At 40.2% G+C, this 19,327-nt stretch overlaps 1 protein-coding gene across 1 annotated transcript in view; it reads left to right on the top strand.

Annotated features, from left to right (window-relative positions):
- The window catches only part of Lepr (leptin receptor), a 106,996-nt gene that overhangs the window by 40,271 nt on the left and 47,398 nt on the right, over positions 1-19,327 (top strand). The window contains exons 5-7 of the mRNA XM_008831089.2: positions 11,628-11,833; positions 16,044-16,189; positions 18,074-18,218. Of these exons, the coding sequence (XP_008829311.1) occupies positions 11,628-11,833; positions 16,044-16,189; positions 18,074-18,218 (497 nt within the window). The remainder of the gene's footprint in view (positions 1-11,627; positions 11,834-16,043; positions 16,190-18,073; positions 18,219-19,327) is intronic.

Genomic DNA, 19,327 nt, shown 5'->3' with positions numbered 1-19,327 from the left:
GAAGATAAGAGATAAGTCAAAGGTCCTGCTCGACCATGGTTGGCTTCTCTTGGAAGCATGGAGGAAATGATTCCTCTGTGTTGATCTGCCTCTTTATAGATTGGACACTGGTTCAAGTCCATCTGGTGGGGCCACCTCGGCCTCCTTGATCAAGAGGACAGGTGACTCACCACCATTATAGGACATTTTGAGAGATGCTCATAGTCCCCTGGAACTAGTCGACCTAGGAGGGCAAGTAGCAAAAAGTGTCCTTTATGTCCCTCTCACCAAATTATTATAGGCCTTAAAGTATGTCTGTTAAACATCCAAGAAGGTTAGTTCCACCAGTCTGGTATTTTTAATTACTGTGTGGACACTCATTGTTTTTATGTGAATTGTTAATGTGTCAATAATGAAACAAGATTCAGGAGTAGAGTTGGTGTTTCTTCTGGCACAGATAACTTGGCCTTACTGTGCCTTACTCTTTATCTGTGTTCTGGCATACTGTTGCCTTTAGATAAAGCTATAAGATAGGGGAAACTTAAAAAGTTAAGTCAGACTTTTAAAAAGTCATGGAGTGTTTAGGAGTATGTATCAGTAACTGCAAAGAAAGAAAACTGAAAGGAAAAATTAGACCAAATCGTCTTACCTGAGACAAATTGATTCACTGGACAAATGGAGAAGTCATGAATGGCTTCTAGTTAATTTCCCTTATTGGGAAGGTTACAGGGGAACTGGATAACCAAATTATGATCTAACAAATTTCACAAAAAGATGGGAAGAGTATTTTTCAGTACATTTGTGCTTTAAAATAATGACCGTGGCTGTTGGTATAAAGTGCTTGCAATGGGCAGATGGACAAACTCCTGGCCTCACACAGACATCAGAGAATCCAATCTCATCCTTGCTCGCTAAGCTCACATGGGCAGATGCTGTCTATGGGCATAATCTGCCAGGATTTCCAGGCCTTTTTGACTTGGGTCATTTTCCGTGTATCCAGGGTCATCCTTCTGAGGGTTTGTAAAGTGGTCTACTCAGAATAGAAACTTTGTAAGTTATTTTCTCATGTCTATATTTTTAAAATTGATTTTGATGTTGGCTGATTAAGTGGTGGCTGTATTCATGGGTGAGAAGCTATTTTCTTCTTTCATCAGTAGAGGCTATCTGCCTCTGGGTACCTGTCCAGAGGAGTCACTCCCATGGAAAGGCTGGGGAGTTGGAAGGTAGAGAGAGCATATATTAACCAATTGCTGCCACCAAGTTGTCTGTTATAGTCCTGAGTGCCATCTAAGGCTCCTTGACTTCTAGAACTGCTTCCGTTCTGAAGATCATTTTAATATCTATTAACCCTTTGGTAATACTCTTTTATACACAGGACTTTGTAGCATGATTTCATGACTAATCTTACTGAAGGTTAAATTACTTAGAAACATTGAGACTTGCCTTAAAATAGTAATAAAGTATGTTATTTTAAGAAAATCATCTTTTTGTTATATCAGTATTCCTAAGAGAAATCTTTCAAAGACTTCCATGTATGAAAAAGCACATTTTTTTTCAGAATCCAAAACCTGCTGCTTAAAAAGGATTTAAAAATCTATAAATATGTCCTTGTGAGTAAAGGGTTGTTTGAGCTCAGATATTAATGTTTATCTGAGAATCTGAAGGAAAGATATGATTTATTGGAACTGCTTAAATCATTTATCTCAGACCTGGGAAGGAAGGTCTCCTTTTCCTTTGTAAGGTTCCTATGTGCATCCTAGGTACTGAACTGAGTGTGGGTAACAGTGTTCAACACAGGCTTGTCCTTTGTGGAGTAGTGTAAGTCAAATTTCACTATTGGGAGGCATGCACTTGGCTTCCAGGCCTGTTGAGGCCCCCTCCTCCCTGCTCCTCTCCCCTCCTCCCCCCTCCTCCCACTGTCCTTGAAATTATTCCTCTAGACTACAGTTTAGGGAATAAAAATATTTATTTGGCTTACTAACAGAGCATATGATAGCATGAGGGGCTACTTACAAAGAATGAGCACCTTTGGGCTTTTTTTTTTTCTTTTCTTTTCTCTCTACATTTTAGCTTTGCTGTGGCTTTCTGAAATTGCAGCCGGTGGTCCAAGATGGCAAAGTGCTCTCCCCTTCTCTGGCTTCTTCTGTGTTTATCCTTAGTCTCTACCCCTCATGTAGTTAAGGCTGATTGATTGGGTAGGAGAGGTGACTGTCTCCCTCTGCCCCTCCCTTCCTGCGGAGAGCCTTAGGATCCAACCAGTTTGATGTAAGCAGGGGAGAAGCTAGAGAACAAGACATCTATCCATTTGCCTTCTTGCCAGTCTGGCTTGCTATGCTGAGGACATGGTTACCGAGCAAGCTGACAGTGTTGTAGGGACTGGAAATGTGACAGCCCAGTTTGAAGGTGTGGTCATGTAACTCACAGGGAGACTGGACAGGGATGTCCATCCAAAATTAAGAGTAAGTAAAGAACAGTGAAGAACACTCGCAAATGTCCTGAGCCATGGATAGTGGAGCCAGAAGATGGTGACAGTTGAGTGTGGTTGAGATGGAGAACCAGGAAATGAAGGGGATTGGGGTGCAGGGGAGATCATGAAGAAAGAGCTGCCTGCCAAGTCATGTGGGAAGGTTGGGCTTTCTTGGCCACTAACACCTAAGTTGCTTTGTTTCCTCACTGGTTCTCTGACATGTGGTGATTTCAACATCCATGTGTATGAACTTCAAGTCCTTGAATGCCTTCGCTATGTATGTTACCTCACCCAGCTTGCCTGTTGTTATGAACATTCTTTAGACTTTCTTATCACTGATGAGCCTGATGTTCTTAGAATCTGTTTCAAGAATTCCAGCTCTCTTTTCAACCATGCTGGTCTTGTCTCTCCTCCGTCTTCAGGAATGGCTCCCTGTGATCTTGGCTTCTCTCTCTTGAGGCACTTAGTCTGGCCTCACCCTGTGACCTCCCTTCCCTTGCCTTCCCTTCTTAATGAAAGGCAGCAGGTGTCTGCAGCTGTGTCCATTCTCAGCTTATTTCCTGGCAGTGCAGTGTTCAGTGGGGTCCAGTGGCTTCTCCCCAATTTGTGTGGTTTCTACATCTTCAGTCTTTGTTAGCAGAATCTGCTGGTACAGTTATCTCACAAAAATGGCATGGACCTCTGATGAAAAGTATTATTTCTGGAGGGGTCTCGGGGTGTCCTATGATGCGATGTCCAGGTTCTTTGTGCCTCAAACAGTGAATGGTACAAGACACGGAGGAGGAGGAGTGGGAGTATAGATTTATTGAACCTGAGAGTAAAGGCATAGGCTACATGCCAGAGTGGGAGAAACTCCATGTGACTTGTTAGATCATGGGCCTGCTCCTTTAAGATGCCAGCCACTCTAGGAGACCAGGTAAGATCTGCAGCCTGAAGCAATCAGCCCATGGCCCCCTGAAGCTCTCTCTTTGGGACAGAAAGTTAAGAAGCCATGCTGTGCTATCGCCTATCAGCCCTTGATTTATGGTACTACCCGGTGCCTGGATCCTTCTTCCTGTTTGTCACGTAGGCTACATTGAACTAAATCATGTGATGGGGAGCCTCCTATCACCTGTTGAAAGGATGTAACAGTCAGGTATTTTCCTTTGAGGAATTTCTCTGAAGGCTGCCCTCTGGACCTCTTCTCCCCCCTTTTGCATTGTCCACAGTGGCTATCTTTCTTTTATTTTAAGCTATCCCTCTTCATGAAGTTCTTCTCTAGGTTTCAAAGGGATGCACGCTCTCCCAATAAAGCTCGTTCTGAAGGGTAATTTTGCGTCAGCTCCTTTCCTGAACCAACCATGCTTTCCTTATTTTTAACATGAGCCAAGAGCCCTAAGTTCTCTTGGCTTTTTTTTCCCAACAGTTTAGGTAGAGGGAGAAGCTAGTCCCCAGAGGCAGAAATTGTGTGACTATTCAAATTATGGCTGACTAACAGATGGACCTAACAGAGGATCTCAGCATGCATAGGCCACATGTCCCATAATTTTAAGCATATGTATGACCTGTAATGCATACTTATGAGCTGGTAAACGGATGTTTTATGCTGACAAGTTGCTTCAAGGACATATTCATCCTCAGTGTGCTTGTGCACAATATTGATTGAAGTCAGTTCCTGTCTACCAGGAACTTCCTGACTCCAATGACCCAGAGAAAGGGAGGTTCTAGATACTGTTCTACCAGGGAGGGCAGACTCAGGTTTTTTATTTTTTCCCCAAGAAGAGTTGTTCTGTGTCCCTGGGCTTTTTCTACCTCAGTGGCTTACCATAGGCTTTACTCCATTAAATAAAAGCTAGGGTTTCTCCTGGAGACAAGCGCTTCTCTTTTTAGTCTTTGCTCAGGAGCTGTTTCAGGAGACTGCAAAGGTGTCGGCTGTGGGGAGAGCAGCCAGGATCATGTCTGGGCTTCCATGGTGCTCCAGGCTGTTGGTTGGAGGGATCATTGTCAGTCACATGGCTCTCTCCATGGAGCAGCTGTCAGTATGCCAGCTAGTGGTCCAGAAGTAGTCCAGAGAGACTCACTGATGTCTTTGCCCTGAGTTTTCATTGAGGAGACAGCAGTAGGTAGAAGCTTACTTCTTATTTTTGTTGTTGTCGCCTTTATTTCCACATTGTTTGCTTCCTCTCACAGCTGGCAGCCATGTGGTAATAACTACCATTTAGAAAATAAATCTTGGGCCTGGAGAGATGGCTCAGTGGTTAAGAACACAGGCTGCTCCTGCAGAGGACCCAAGTTTAGTTCCTAACCCCCACATGGTGGTGAACAACCATCCTTAACTCCAGTTCCAGGGGATCCAACGCCCTCTTCTGTCATCCATGGGCATTGCACACCATGGGTGTACTTCATACATGCAGGTAAACCACTCATACACATGAAATAAGAATGAATAAATTGAGACTGGAGAGGTGGCTCACTGGCAGTTAAGAGTGCTAGCTGCTCTTGAAGAGGACCCAGGTTCGATTCCTGACATCCACATGATGGCTAGAAACTATCTGTAACTCCAGTTTCCAGGGGACCTGATGTCTTCTTCTGATGTCCGTGGGCACTGCACGACACAGGGGTACCTATCTACATGCAGGTAATATACTCAGAAACATAAAATAATAAATAGAATAAAAATATTAAAAATAATAAATAAAATTTAAAAAGAAAACAAATTTCGATCATGCATTTTCATATAGTATGTATCCCATTTAACCACTCTTTATAAACAGCATTTTGAACTATGTAAATATACTTTCTTTCCAAACCTTGTTATGAAACACAACAAAAATGACTCTGGTCACTAGAAAATAAAAGGGTCTGTGATGCTTCTGTAATAAACAACTAAGAAACTGTGTAAAGTGGGGGGAATAATTATTTTCAGACAGTGGACAAATGCAGATAGAACTGTGATTCTTGGAAGACGAAACAAAGCAAGTTCTACATTGCCCTAGATTGTCTGGCATGTAGGCAGTTTCCAGAATGCAGCCCAAGACTCAGAAACTCCCATAATACCCAGAAATAGTGTGGATTAAGGAGCCAGAGATAGGAGTACAGAGGGTGTGAGGTAAGATCCATGGGGCAGAGTGCTGAACACAGGACATTGACAGACATGCTGTGCTGACACCTTTGGCTAAATACTACCCCTCTCAGACATTGGGTAAGAAAAAATTGTGGAAGAGAGTGATATCAGGGAGCCATAAGATAATTAGAGGGTTTCATTCTTAGTTAGCTATCCTTCCCTCCCTCCTTCCCTCCCTCCCACCCTCCCTCCCTCCCTCTGTCCTTCCCTCCCTCCCATCTTCCTTCCTTCCCTTCCTCCTTCCCTCTCCTCTGGAAGGGCCATGAATTTTTGTTTTATGGACTTACCACTTAATACTATAACTTCATTACTCAGACTGACCTGTACTTGCCCGGTGGGAGCCTATTCAAGTTGACTCCGGTATCTTTTTAGTGTGTTTCTGTCATGTTTTACTTTTTGTTTACTTTCCAGCCTTATAGGATGCTTTTAGACTCTCCCAGGCCTACAACAGAATCAGTTATATAGCTCTTTTATTGGAGAATGGTATTTATAAAACTGCATCTGAAGGCTTGCTTAGTTGGTATTGTTTCTAGCCTTTCCAGACTACAGAGTCAGTTATATATATGCAAATGTCGATACTTTGTATTTCTCTGTATGTACTTATATTGAGTCTATGTTCATACCAATGGCACATCCTAATCCAAAACCCCAGGATCCATTATAGCTAGTCTATTTTTCTGTCTGTCTGTCTATCTGTCTCTTCCCTTGCTTGCCTGAATCCCTCCCTTCCTGTAGTGAAAAACCTGGTTTCTTGTTCTTAAAATACAGTGTATTACTTCTTTGCTTAGTCATAAAAGACACATAGATTTGGGAATGGTGAACACATGCCACTGTGAAAAGCACAGACACCAGCCAAAGTGCACTATTGTTTGCACTCATTTTTCTTACTAAGGCTAAAGGTTACAAGCCAGAATATTATGTTCTGAAGTTAGTTAGTCTAGGCCTTCTGGCTTCCCTCTGTGTGGTTGTAGTTCTAGCTTCAGAGATGGAGGTTATTTCTATTTATACCTCTCTTTTCCTCCCTTCCTCTTTTCCTTGTTGATTTTCTATTTTCTTGGTGATGTCTTCTGAGGAGTCACAATATTGGTTTTTAGAGCTCACCTGCTTGGTAAGGTTCAAGGTCAGGACTTCTTACCTGGGACGATTCAGTAGGTCTCAGGTAGAGGTAGGACATTTGTGTTTATTTAAAACAGAATTCTTGCCTTTAAACCTGTAGAGTTCTTCAAGCAAGGTCTTAAAATCTATTTTCTTTGAAGTATTAAGATTAGTAAGGTAAATTTTGTGGTAACATTTTGTAGATTACTGATATGAAACCTGAAATAGGTGAATGCTTATAAAGCTAATGCTAGATACTCTAGATCCATTTCATGGGCTTGTAGGCTGTGTTTTGCTGTGAGATTTCCTATAATAGTCAGAAATTCCAGTGACATACTTGCACTAATTTAACATAGACCTCACAATACATTTATAAAGAAATTTCTAGGAAGAAAAAAATGGACCAAAATTCAGAAAACAGAATGTGCTTTCTGTGAATAATGTGTGGTTATTCAAAGTGAATTTTAAGTCCTAAACATTTCTGTCTCTAACATCAAAACCTCAAGGTAAAATTTTCAAAGAAATCAAACAACATTCATTTTGGACCACTTTTCATTTTCAAGTAGTTTGCTCCTATCTATAAGAGCGAAACAGCTGGAAGCACTATATGCATGTGTGTGTACAAGGCATAAAATATTTTGTCTCAAACAAAATTTTTAAGAATTTCACAAATTTTTAATATTTGGTTACTTTAATTCAAATGTATCTTTTCTTTGCTTAGGAAATTTGATGTTATTTTAAACCTATGCTTTACAATTATCAAAAAAAGATTAGGTAATTACTTGATGTCCATAAAGACTCATAGCCTTTAAAAGTCATTTGAGGGGCAGAAGAAATAACTCAGCAATTAAGAGCACTGGCTGCTCTTGCAGAGGACCCAGGTTCGGGTCCCAGTACCCACATGGCAGCTAACAACTGTTCCTAGCTCGAGTTCCAGGGGATCCGAAAACCTCTTCTGATCTCCACGGGCATTGCATGACATGGGTGTACTTACATATGCGCAGGCAATACACTCAAACACATAATTAAAATAAATAAAATATTTTAAAAAGTCATTTTGAATATGTTTTTGAATTAAAAATTTGTTTAAAATTATTCATTTTTGTTTTATGTGTATGAGTGTTATGCTTGCATGTATGTAAATGCATCCATATTATGCAGTGCCAGTGGAGGGCCAAAGATGGCATTGGATCCCCTGAAACTGGAGTTACAGATGATTGTTAGTTACGTGGGAATTGAATCTGGGTCCTCTGCAAGAACAGCAAGTGCTCTTAACTGCTGAGCTAGCTCTCCAGGTCCTTGAATTCTTTGTCAGCTTTGGCACATAACATTGCTGCTTCTAGTTCTCATACAAACTTGGGAGAATGTTTTGTAAGTATGAAAACAATCTTCTGTGGCCATACCACCCTAAACACACCTAATCTTGTCTGATCTTGGAAACTAAACAGGGTTGGTGCTGGTTAGTACTTGTATGGGAGAATAATTCTTTTCCTCAAGGGAAAAAAAAACAATGTGAATGTGAATTAATTGTACAATTTTCTAATATTCTGATTTATAGACATATCAATATACATATTATAATATTTTAAGTTATCGTCCTAAAGTCTTATTAATCCTATATAAAGTAGTATTGGCAATGGTGAGTTTTTCTTGTAATGAGATGAGCTTTGATGATGGAAGTGCAAGGCCTTACTTGGGTTCCAGGCCTGTGTTCTCTCTGAGCTTGTTTCCTTAATCACCTCCATGGCTATTTGTGGCTTGAAAAGTTGGGTTAGATAATATTCCTAAGATGTCTCATGTAGACTGTAGTCTGAAATTTAATAGTATATTTAATATGGATTCTTCTCTGTTCTTTGCCCATCACATGCCCTCAGGAAGGGTGTAGGAGATGTTCTTAGCCCTGCGGTGGGGAATCTTTTAGTTAAAGAGCTAAATGGTAAATGGTTTGATCTTTTCAAACTATCCAGTCTCTGCACAGTTGTCTACTTTGCCCTTGTGCACAGTGGCCATGGCTGTATGGAAGTGGATTAGCTCGGCTCCTTCAAGGCACTGACAGTGAACTTCATGTGATCTCCATTTGTCAGGACACATTCTTCTTTTCTTTTTCCTTTTTTAAATTGAAGTTTTGCAAATTTCATACAATATATTTTATTGTATTTAGATCCCCTCACCTATTTGCATCCCTCCTTACTATACAATTCATATATCCTCTTACATATATATTAAGGCCCATAGAGTCAAATTTATGTCCCCAATTGCCCATCAGTGTGAATCTACCCACTGGAGTCTGGTTAATTTACCAAGAGCCACACCCTTGGAAGAGACTGACTCTCTTCCCAGAAGCCATTGGTTGCCAATAGTTCTTCAAATAGGATTGGTATTTCGTACCTACTTCCCCTTGTCTATGTCGAGATTTTGTCTGACTGGAGCTTACCTGGTGCTTGTCCATTGCTGTGAGTTCATATTAGTAACTTCCCAGCTGCCCCTCTGTGGTCATCCACCACCTCTGACTCTTACAGTATTCCACAATGAACCCTAAACCTTTAAGACCCTATTGCTGAAGACACTGCATACATGAGCTGTAGGAAAAAAAAAAAAGAAGAAGAAGAAATCAATCTGGTACTGACTTTAAAGCTTCATCTCTACTGGCTAGCTTTCATAATGCTGGAAGGTACTATGCATGCTACCAGGGGAGAAAATATCAACCTTACCTAGCTGTGAACCCTGTGTGCTTCAACAACTACGTGATATAACCTTTGGTGCAATAGTGGCATGAATATTATGGGGGTAACAAATCACTTTCTAACTGGTTTTAAGGACTGCTTCATAAGACAGAGCCCATACCTGACACTGACATCAGGCTTAGGAGCATGTGGTTAGACAGGCCACAGGCCATAGGGGAGGACCTAATACCTTTATTCTGCTAAGTGGTTATAGTATTACAGAGACTCTTAATGACTTATTGTTATACCCATACATTAGTGGATCTCTCAACTCTCACCAGAGAAGCTTCCTTATGCAGCAGATGGTGATTAACACAGAAACCTTCAACTGGCCAACATGCAGAGAATAAGAGACTGTAGGATTATCCCTGAATTGGACACCTACATTCTTTTTCTATTTTTATTTTTATTTTTTTGAGGCAGGTTGTCTCTGTAGTCCCTGGCCTGGAACTAGCTATGTAGACCAGGCTGACCCTGATCTCACAGAGCTCTGCTTGCCTCTGCTTCCTGAATGCTGAGAATGAAGGTGTGTACCACTACACCAGCCCCCATTTTTCTTTTTGAAAGGAAACATTCTTTAGCTCAAAGCTGTACAGAATAGGCAAATGCTGGATTTATTAGCTTCTGGCTTAGAACCCTTAGAGCAATTAGTTTTAGATTGATTTTTACAGTTTCACGGTGGAGTTTTCTGTTGGAGTTGTTTGGAAAACTTCCAAAAAGAGCAAACTATTCACCTCTCCAGTCTTACCTACAGACCTCCTATTTTATATGGCTGTATGTCTACAGCAGAATTCATGCAAACCTGGCCTTATAATGCTTCCTAGTGTTAAGTGAAGCAGCAGAGTTACTTACTACAGGCTCAGATAACACAGCACAACACTACCAGACTGGGGCAAGTTCCACATTTGTTTGGGTGTGCTTTTTCCTTATTGGGAATCCTGCTGCTCGTAGTAAACACCGTCCCACTACAGGAAGGATGGCTTGCTTTGCTGCAGTTTGGTGTATAGAACACATAAATGCCGGCTTGCTGCAAGGTGGAGTTACCACATCCAGGAAGTGGACAACAATCTCACTTCATGGGTCAAACTGTTTGACGGTGTTGTGTAACTCTTAATCCCTAATGATTTTTGTCTACTTGTTATACTGTTAGAGAAGGGTTGAACTTTCCATCAATACTAATGAATTAGCTAATTTTTGGCTGTTATTAGGTGCATACATGTTGTCTACTTTGGTGAATTGCTCCTTATCCTTTTAATTTATTTTTTATTATGACATGACCTTCTTTAGCTTGGTAAATAATTATTGTTTTAAATTATACTTTATCTGACATTGACATAGTTGTTCAATTTTATCTTGGAATAGCATATCTTTTTAAACCATTTCCTTTAGCAAATGTGTGTTTTTAGCTGAAATTGATTTTTTATTAGCAGTTTATAATTGGGTCTTTTTCATCTAATCGGATGGTGACTGCCTTCTAAGTAGATGTTGAGATGATGGTGTCTGATGTGACTGACTCTGTGCTTACTCCTTTTTTTTCTCTCATCTCTTTATTCATTGTTCGTTTTTTCTTCTTTCCGTCATTCCTTTGGAATTTTTTTTATGATTCTACTTAATCTGCTTTGTTCCCTATTAGCTTTATCTTCCTGACTTGTAATTTTAACTGATTTTGAATTTATCTGAGTGATACCATACCACTTTGTATGTAGTGTAAGAACATTTTAATAATACTTACGTTCCTCCTCACTAGCTTGGTGCTAATGCTTATATGTCACTTCACTCTGTGTAAAAACCCCATAAATACAAGGTTGCCATTGTTGCTTTAATCCATCAGTAATAATAATCTTTTTAGTTAAACTTCATTCCTTTGTGTGACGCCAGACTTTTGATATGCTTTTATTTTCTTGTGCCAGACTTCTTTCAGCATTTTTAATAATGCAGATATGAAGGTAGTGATTCTTTAAGTCTTGGTATGTCTGAGCAAAGTATTTCACGTTTCCTTCGAAAGACATTTTCACTGGCTGCGGTATTTGAGGGCTGCAGTGTCTTGCTTGTGCCTTGCTACCTTCCTGCTTACGTTCCTTCTGGCAGTGAATCTGCTCTAACTCTTGTGTTTGCTCTTCTGATATAGCCTGTCTTTTTCCCAGGAACACTGTAAGCTGTCCATAACAGCTTTCCTCTGTGTGGGTTTGGTGTCTTATTCTCAAAACCTGTCCAGTGTTTTGCATCTGTGCTAACATTTAGCTGTTATTTTTCAATATAGGCCTGATGTGATAGATGATTTGCCTCTGGCTCCCCAGAAAGACAGTTTTCAGATTGTTCAGTGCAACTGCAGTGTTCAGGAATGTGAATGCCATGTGCCAGTGCCAACAGCCAAACTCAACCACACTCTGCTTATGTATCTACAAATCACATCTGCTGGCATGATATTTCAGTCACCTCTGATGTCAGTGCAGCCCATGCTTGTTGGTAAGTTGCACTTAAAAAAAATGACAGTGGCACCAAAGATAACCACACAAAGGGGTTTAAAGGTTGCTGTGGGTGAAAGATTTTCACTGGCTTATATCATGCTGTCTGATACCGTAAATTGTGATAAATGTATTGTAGTATTCTAGGCAGCTTCTTGAAGGAGTTAACACCAATAAGTTTTTACCATTGTCATGGAAATGATTTTTTGAAGCAATTCTGGCCTCTTTAAACCCTGGGTTGTACTAATTGATAGGTATTTTTGGTAATCACCTTTTACATCTCGGATAACCATTTTCTGGAAATTATTAAAAGCTTGTTTTTTACCTGACTTGAGTCCTTCAGTAATGTTCCTTAGAGGTCCTGTGTGCAGGGACTTTTGTAAAGGCTGGACACACCATGAGGAGCGGGGCAGCAGCCCACTCAGAGCTGACCATAGCTGTGAGCTCAGTCAACAATAGACCAATAAACAGTCAAGCCTCCCACTGCACAGCCCGAGTACAAGACAGCCTCAAGTGGGAGGAGTACCCCATTTTCTTATGGTGGACATCCCCGAGCCTTCTTTGATAAACTCAAATATTTTGTTAATAAGTATGAAAAATGTAGAAAAGTATTAAAACATTGATTGACATAGCTTTATATACACATCATTGTACAGTGTGCTCAACTGCATTATATTATTTGAAAGTTTTATTATTTTCCATTTATATTTTTTGAAACAACTATACACAACTCTTTGTGTGTGTATGTGTGTGTGTGTGTGGAGGCCAGAGGTCAATGTTGATTTCTTCTATTGCTTTTATTTATTTACTTGTTTATTTATTTATTTATTTATTTATTACTATTTTGAGACAAGGTCTCTGATTGAACCTGGACCTCATGTCTTTGGCAAGACTAGCTGGTCAGTGAACTCCAGGGATCCTGGGGTCTCTTATGCTAGGATGACAGGCATGGATCATCAGGTTTTTATGTGATTGCTGGGGATCCAAACTCCTGTCCTCACAGGGCTAGCACTTTACCAGCTGAGCCAGCTCCCCAGCCATATGCAACTTCACATCCTTTCCTGTATCATTGATCTTTGCATCACTGGAATACTTTCCCATTTCTCTGTCACAATTTTTCATACAATTCTGATGTCGCTTCTTTTTAAAATATACTACTTTTGAACCAGTGTATAACAATTTTTTTTAAACATTAGGACTTCCAAGTAATTTGTTCTCCAGGCACATAGTTGTGACTTTTACAACACAATTATGATGACATCTGAGTAATTCAATTGTGAAATTATACCATAGAAAAAAGAGACAAAATATTTTTTTAATATCATATTTTTCTCTTTTCAAAACTAATTCTACCTGGTAATTTTCAAAAACGTTTGAATCAGCATTGTGTTGAATTTATTTTCAAAACAGAGTAGCTGAAGGAAAGTGCTATCATAGCATTTATTTTTAAAATTTCATTTACATTTTTTGTTTTATGCATATGAGTATACTGCCTGCGTGTGTGTAGGTGTACCTGTGTCATGCAATGCCTGTGGAGGCCAGAAGAGGGTGCTGGATGCCCTGAAACTGGAGTTAGGGATAGTTGTTTGCTGCCATGTGGTTGTTGGAAATTGAACCTGGGTCTTCTAGAAGAGCAGTCAGTGCTCTTAACAGCTGAGCCATCTCTCTAGACCCTTATTAGAGCATTTATACAAACTTAAAAACCCTTAATTTTCCCTTATGAACAGATAATTTTAGGGAAGAATTCTTTTTTTATACTTGTACATACATGATGATACTCAAAATGTATAGGTATCATGAAAGAACTAAAGCAGATGATGTGATAGAGTGTTAGATAGGAGCTATTATTTCTGCTATGGTGGTCAAAGACTTCTTTAGTATTGGAACTAAATGAAGAAGAGATATCCACATCATAATTCAGAGTCAAAAATGCTTCAAGCAAGAACACATGTACAAAACACCTTCGATATAATGAATGTGGTAATTTGAGGAACAAAGGAGGAAGCCCCTCTGTTTGGTGTTAGTGAGGCATGACTCATAGGGGATGAAGTCAGTTACTGAAGACCAGAACATCTCAGAGGCCAGGGCTATAATTTGAATTTTATTACAGTTGAACGGAAACATTTGAATTGGGGGGGTGATATGATCAGATGTATGTTTGTGCACTTAAAATTTATTCTACTGTATGGAAAATAAAATTCTAAAGGGGCAAAGGAGAGTTGGGTTGGTGGAAAAGGGAGTCTAGACAGGAGGCTGTTGGGATGAGTCCATTGGTTTAGAGCTGTAGCAGTGAAGACATGAACTGATGAGATTTGGATGTATTTGGCAGCTGGTGATGTCTGTACTTTCTAATGGGTTTGCTTGTAGGAGCCGAAGACCAAAGAGGAACTGAGGTTAACCTTTGATTTGCCCCTAAACATCTCAGTGAATAGAAGTAACAGTTCTGCAGAGAGGGACCCTGAAGATTAGGTGTGTGTGCACAAATCAAGGTCACCTTGTGTTTGAGATGTCTGTTAGAACTCCAACAGGTGTTGAATAGACAGTTGGATAGATGAGTCTAAAGTTCAGGGGAGATATGCATTTGAGAGTGAGCATAGAATTCTATAACATTACCCAGGAAGATTTCAGGAAGTAAAAGAGTGTGCTGTCTTAGAAACTATGTGGAAAAAAAATTCAAGGAGAGGAGTACGGACCGCTGAAAGGCAGAATAAGCTGACTTGGAAACTGACACTCAACTTGCTAAAGGGTCGTGGCCTTTGTCAGGGCGGACTTAGTGACTGCTGAGGCACTGACCAGAGTAGGTTGGTTAGGTAAAGGGAACAGCATGGAAGATGAGTCGTGCCAGCTCTTCTGAGGCTGTTGGCCCGAGAGAGTAGGTGGGTGGCAGCAAATCTGGAGCTGGGTATAGGAGAGTCAGTGACAATCTTACAGCTCTTAAATGAGCATATACTAACCATCATACAGGTAGGAAATGTGCAGTAGTTTTCAGTTATATACATGATCTCGCTGCTCTCTGGTGTTTTTGTTTTGTATTGTTATTGGTCCTGGGAACACAGTACAATTTGCACGTTTCTAGATGTTAGTGTTTAACCCTGCTTACAGTAACTTACATACCTTTCTGTTCGCTAATTTTAACAAATCAAGACACAAGTGTGAGGGCTGGAGACATGGCTCAGCAGTTAGGAACGCTTGCTGTTCTTCCAGAGGACCAGACTTCGATTCCCAGCACCTACATTAGGTGGCTCCCAACTGTCTATAACTCCAGCTCCAGGGGATTCAACCTGTCCTTTGGTCTTTGAAGGCACCTGCATGCACATGCTCATACCCACATGCAGACACATGTGCAAATAGAAAAGTAAATCCAAATACAGAATGCAAATTTGAGCGTAATAAGTTTTTTGAACTTAAGAACATTACTTGTATCCAGCGTTCTGCTGCAGTGCAGTTTTTAATGGCTGCTTGGATTTCTGTTACCATATGAACCATACCCTTTAATGTAAGATGTTTAAAGTTGTTTCTATACATGTTTAAAACATTTCCTTAGTGTTTGAAATATTCAAATACTTATATATGAAAATACATATCCATATGTTAACATGTACGCATATTTTCCAAATTCAGAAATCATTTACCTAATAAAACTTCCTGGTAAGCTAAGAAACTTATCCCTATTTGTAGAGACAGGTAAGGCCTGCTAATGGTACATTTATTACATGGGAATTCTGAGTTGAGTAGTTGTGTTTAGATTGTTATTATTTAAAAGGAATAGATATGCTGAATTTTGCATAGTTTCTATGCATTTTCCAAATAGTGTTTTGCACAATCCTGTTTTCCGCGTGGCCAGCTAAAGCAAGTGAGCTGACTGGGACTAGGGAGAGAGGTTCAGATAAGTTTGAGAATTACTGGCTAAATAGTTAGGCAGACTTTTTACAGTAGGAAACCACATTTATCAAAATGATCTCATTTACTTGTTTATAGCATTTACTACTCAGGGGAACGAAATGAAAACATGGGGATTGTTGTGGAAAGCACAGTGCGGGGGCAAGACCCCCCCACACCTCTGCTTTAACTCTGCCATTAGCCTTGAGTAAGGGAACTTTCTAAGCAGTTGAAAGGCAAGGCATGCTGACAATCCATTTCAGCTTCATTTTATTCAGATACGATTGCCATGAAAACTGCCTGACTTAAAAATATTTTTTCTTTCTCTTAAGTGAAACCTGATCCACCATTAGGTTTACATATGGAAATCACAGATGATGGTAATTTAAAAATTTCTTGGTACAGCCCAACACTGTTACCCTTTCCACTTCAATATCAAGTGAAATATTCAGAGAATTCTACAACAATTATGAGAGAAGTAAGTATATTTTGGTAAATCAAATGAAAAGTTAAGAAGCAAATAAAGACTCTGAAGTCCCCAAGAAATTACCCTTGCCTGCTGAATATGCATGTTCCTTCTAGAGTAGGACAAATTATACTGAGTATTATACATTACAGATAATTTTTACAGGTACACACAGGGAGTCCAGATACAGAAATGTTAACTCATAAGTGTTTTCATCTGTATACTGCTGATTTAACATTGCATCCTTATTTTCCATTGCTGAGTATGTGTTTACACAGAGTATGCGTTTGTACCAGAAAGTCAGCCAACATCCTTTCTCATTCATGTAGTAAGTATTTATTGAATGCCTGTTCGGAGCCAGGGGCTGTTCTAGATGCAGCAGGCTACCTTGGGATCCTAGAGCTGGGTAAGAGGACAATGAAGGTTTGTCTTAGTGAGTGGAGATTGGGGCAGGACTCATTGGGAGTGTGACATCTGAGCAAGGACTTCAAGGAGATGGCGTGTCTGGGGAACTGGATGCTAAGCAGAGATAACAGTGATGCAGAGGCTGGAGCAAGGCGACTGTGGCAGTAGATGGTACCAGAGACCTTGACAAGTGGGGAGGAGGAGGTCAGGAATGACTTCTGGGTCATGTGAATACTTTCATACTACATATGAATCTAAATGCTATGTTGTCAAGGTAAAACTCAGTTTTTTAGAACTGGGCTATTTTTTTTAAGGCCTTGTTTTCACAGAGAGCACGTTGAGAAACCTCAGGGTCACATATGTAAAAGCAGAGTTAAGGCTGCTATAAAATGCTTTATCATTTGTAAGCATTTTAAATATGAAAAGCCTGATACTATTTAACGTATTCCTAGTGCTTCTTAGTGTTTTTAATCTATGACCCTCTTTCTTCACCCCACAGTATTAGAGTCTAGAAAATTTGACCACCTTAGAGTACATTTTTGGAAACTGAATGCATTCCATAAGCAGATCTTAGCTAGACTTTGATTTTTGCAGAATTTGCCTTATGTGTTTTTTTTTCTCTCTAGTTGGAAACTGCCCTAGTTAGCTTTCTATTGCTGTAGGGAACACCATAACCAAAAGCAACTTGGGGAGTAAAGAGTTTGTTTCAGCTTACTGGTTATAGTCCATCATCAAGGGAATCCAGGGCTAGAGCTCCACACAGGGACCTGGAGGTAGGAACTGAAGCAGAGACCATGGAGGAACGCTGCTCACTGGCTTGCTCAGCTACCTTTTTTATACAGCCCAAGCCCACCTGCCTAGGGATGGCACTGCCCACAGTGGGCTAGGCCTTCCTGTATCAACCAGCAATTAAGGAAACACCTAACAGACACGGCCACAGGCCAGTCTGATCTGGGAAATTCTTCAGTTGAGGATCCCTCTTCCTCGGTGACTGTAGTTTGTGTCAAATTAATAAAAACTAAGCAGCACATAAATTGTTGACTCATGGCCTGCAGTTCACCATCAAGGTCAAGGTTTTAAAATCGTTCATGCCTTCCTTCTGTGCAGCTCTTCACTAGGATGCCTCCTTTCCTCTAGCCCCCTGCATGCTGTTTTCTACCAGGTGTGTGACAAATGGCAGCAGTGGCTTCGAGCATCCCAATGGCTTTTGCTGAATTTCTTGGAAATGCTAAAGACCACATGTGCATCGTTGCTTAGGTAGCAGTGTCTTCAGTTGTCATGATGGTTTTTTGATCTGTAGGCTGTTTGAAATTTCACGGACAGATGCACAAACACTCACTTATTCAGATTATTCAGTCTTTGTTTCTATTTTCATTCTGTAGCCAGATAACTCATCTGTATAATTTTAATTCTTTGAAATGCATTGAGGTTTATTTATAATCAATTTCGGTAAATGTTTTGCATTGACTTGGCGCTCTGGTGTTTTAACAGGCTGATGAAATCGTCTCAGCTACATCCCTGCTAGTGGACAGTGTGCTTCCTGGGACTTCGTATGAGGTTCGGGCCAGGGGCAAGAGACTGGACGGCCCAGGAGTCTGGAGTGACTGGAGTTCCCCTCGTGTCTTTACCACACAAGGTAGGCCTTGTAATAGTTTCTCTGGGAATAAACCTCCAGATTGTGCCTTGGGTATATGATAGACATCTTTTATGTTCTTCCCCTAAAGGGGGCACAATATTAACATATTCCTAAAAATTTTTTTGAGACAAGGTCTTGCTACATAGCCCATGCTGACTTTGAACTTACAATCTTCCTGTCTCATAATGTCTTGACTTCTGGGATCACAGACATAACCACTATGTCAAGTTATATTTTTTTTAAATACTCCTAGGCTGGAGAGATTGCTCAGTGGTTAAGAGTATATATTACTCTTAACCGAGGACCCCAGTTTGGTTCCCAGAACTGATGTGGGACAACTCACAACTGCCCATAAGTCCAGTTCTAAGGGATCTGATGCCTCCTATTGGCCTCCATGGGTACCTGCACTCACCTGTACCATTCCTACACAGGAGCACATATATACACATAATTAAAAATAAAATAAAAGCTGGGCATGGTGGCAAACGTCTTTAATCCCAGCACTTGGGAGGCAGAAGTAGGCAGATCTCTGTGAGTTCAAGGCCAGCCTGGTCTCCAAAGTGAATCCAGGACAGCTGGGGCTACGGTGAGATCCTGTCTCAAAAAGACCAAAAAAAAAATTTTTTTTTGAAAGATAAATTCTGAACAGGCTAGCACACTAATGAATTTTTTTTCAGAATTCCTATTTATGTGCTTGCAAAACAATTTTTATTGAATTATTTTTAATATGAAAAAGATAAAAATTTAGGCTGGGCATAGTGGCTTATGCCTATGATTTCCAGCACCCTGGAGCACGAAGCAGGAAGATCATGCATTTGAGGCCAAACTTGGCTGCATAGTGAGAGCTGTTCCCTCAAAAAGATAAACAGTTAATGTAAAATTCACTTCAAGAACTCCTAGCATAGCCCTCGTATTGTTAATACTTTAATTTACATTTTAAATCCAAGTGTATCCATTTAAAATAAAAATAAACCGTTAAATGCTTGCTTTTAGAGTTGTGTGTATCTATGAGTGTGTTTGTGTATATTGTTGGGGAACCCTGCTGTTAAGGTTGGCTCCTTTCTCAGCAGGGTCTTCCTGCCTGACTTACCTGGAAAGTGCCTCCAAGC

This window comes from Nannospalax galili, unplaced genomic scaffold (genome assembly GCF_000622305.1).
Source record: "Nannospalax galili isolate Female #2095 unplaced genomic scaffold, S.galili_v1.0 scaffold553, whole genome shotgun sequence".
NCBI lineage: Eukaryota > Metazoa > Chordata > Mammalia > Rodentia > Spalacidae > Nannospalax > Nannospalax galili.
Note: the sequence above shows the minus strand (reverse complement) of the source record. Positions and strands in the feature narration are given on the sequence as shown.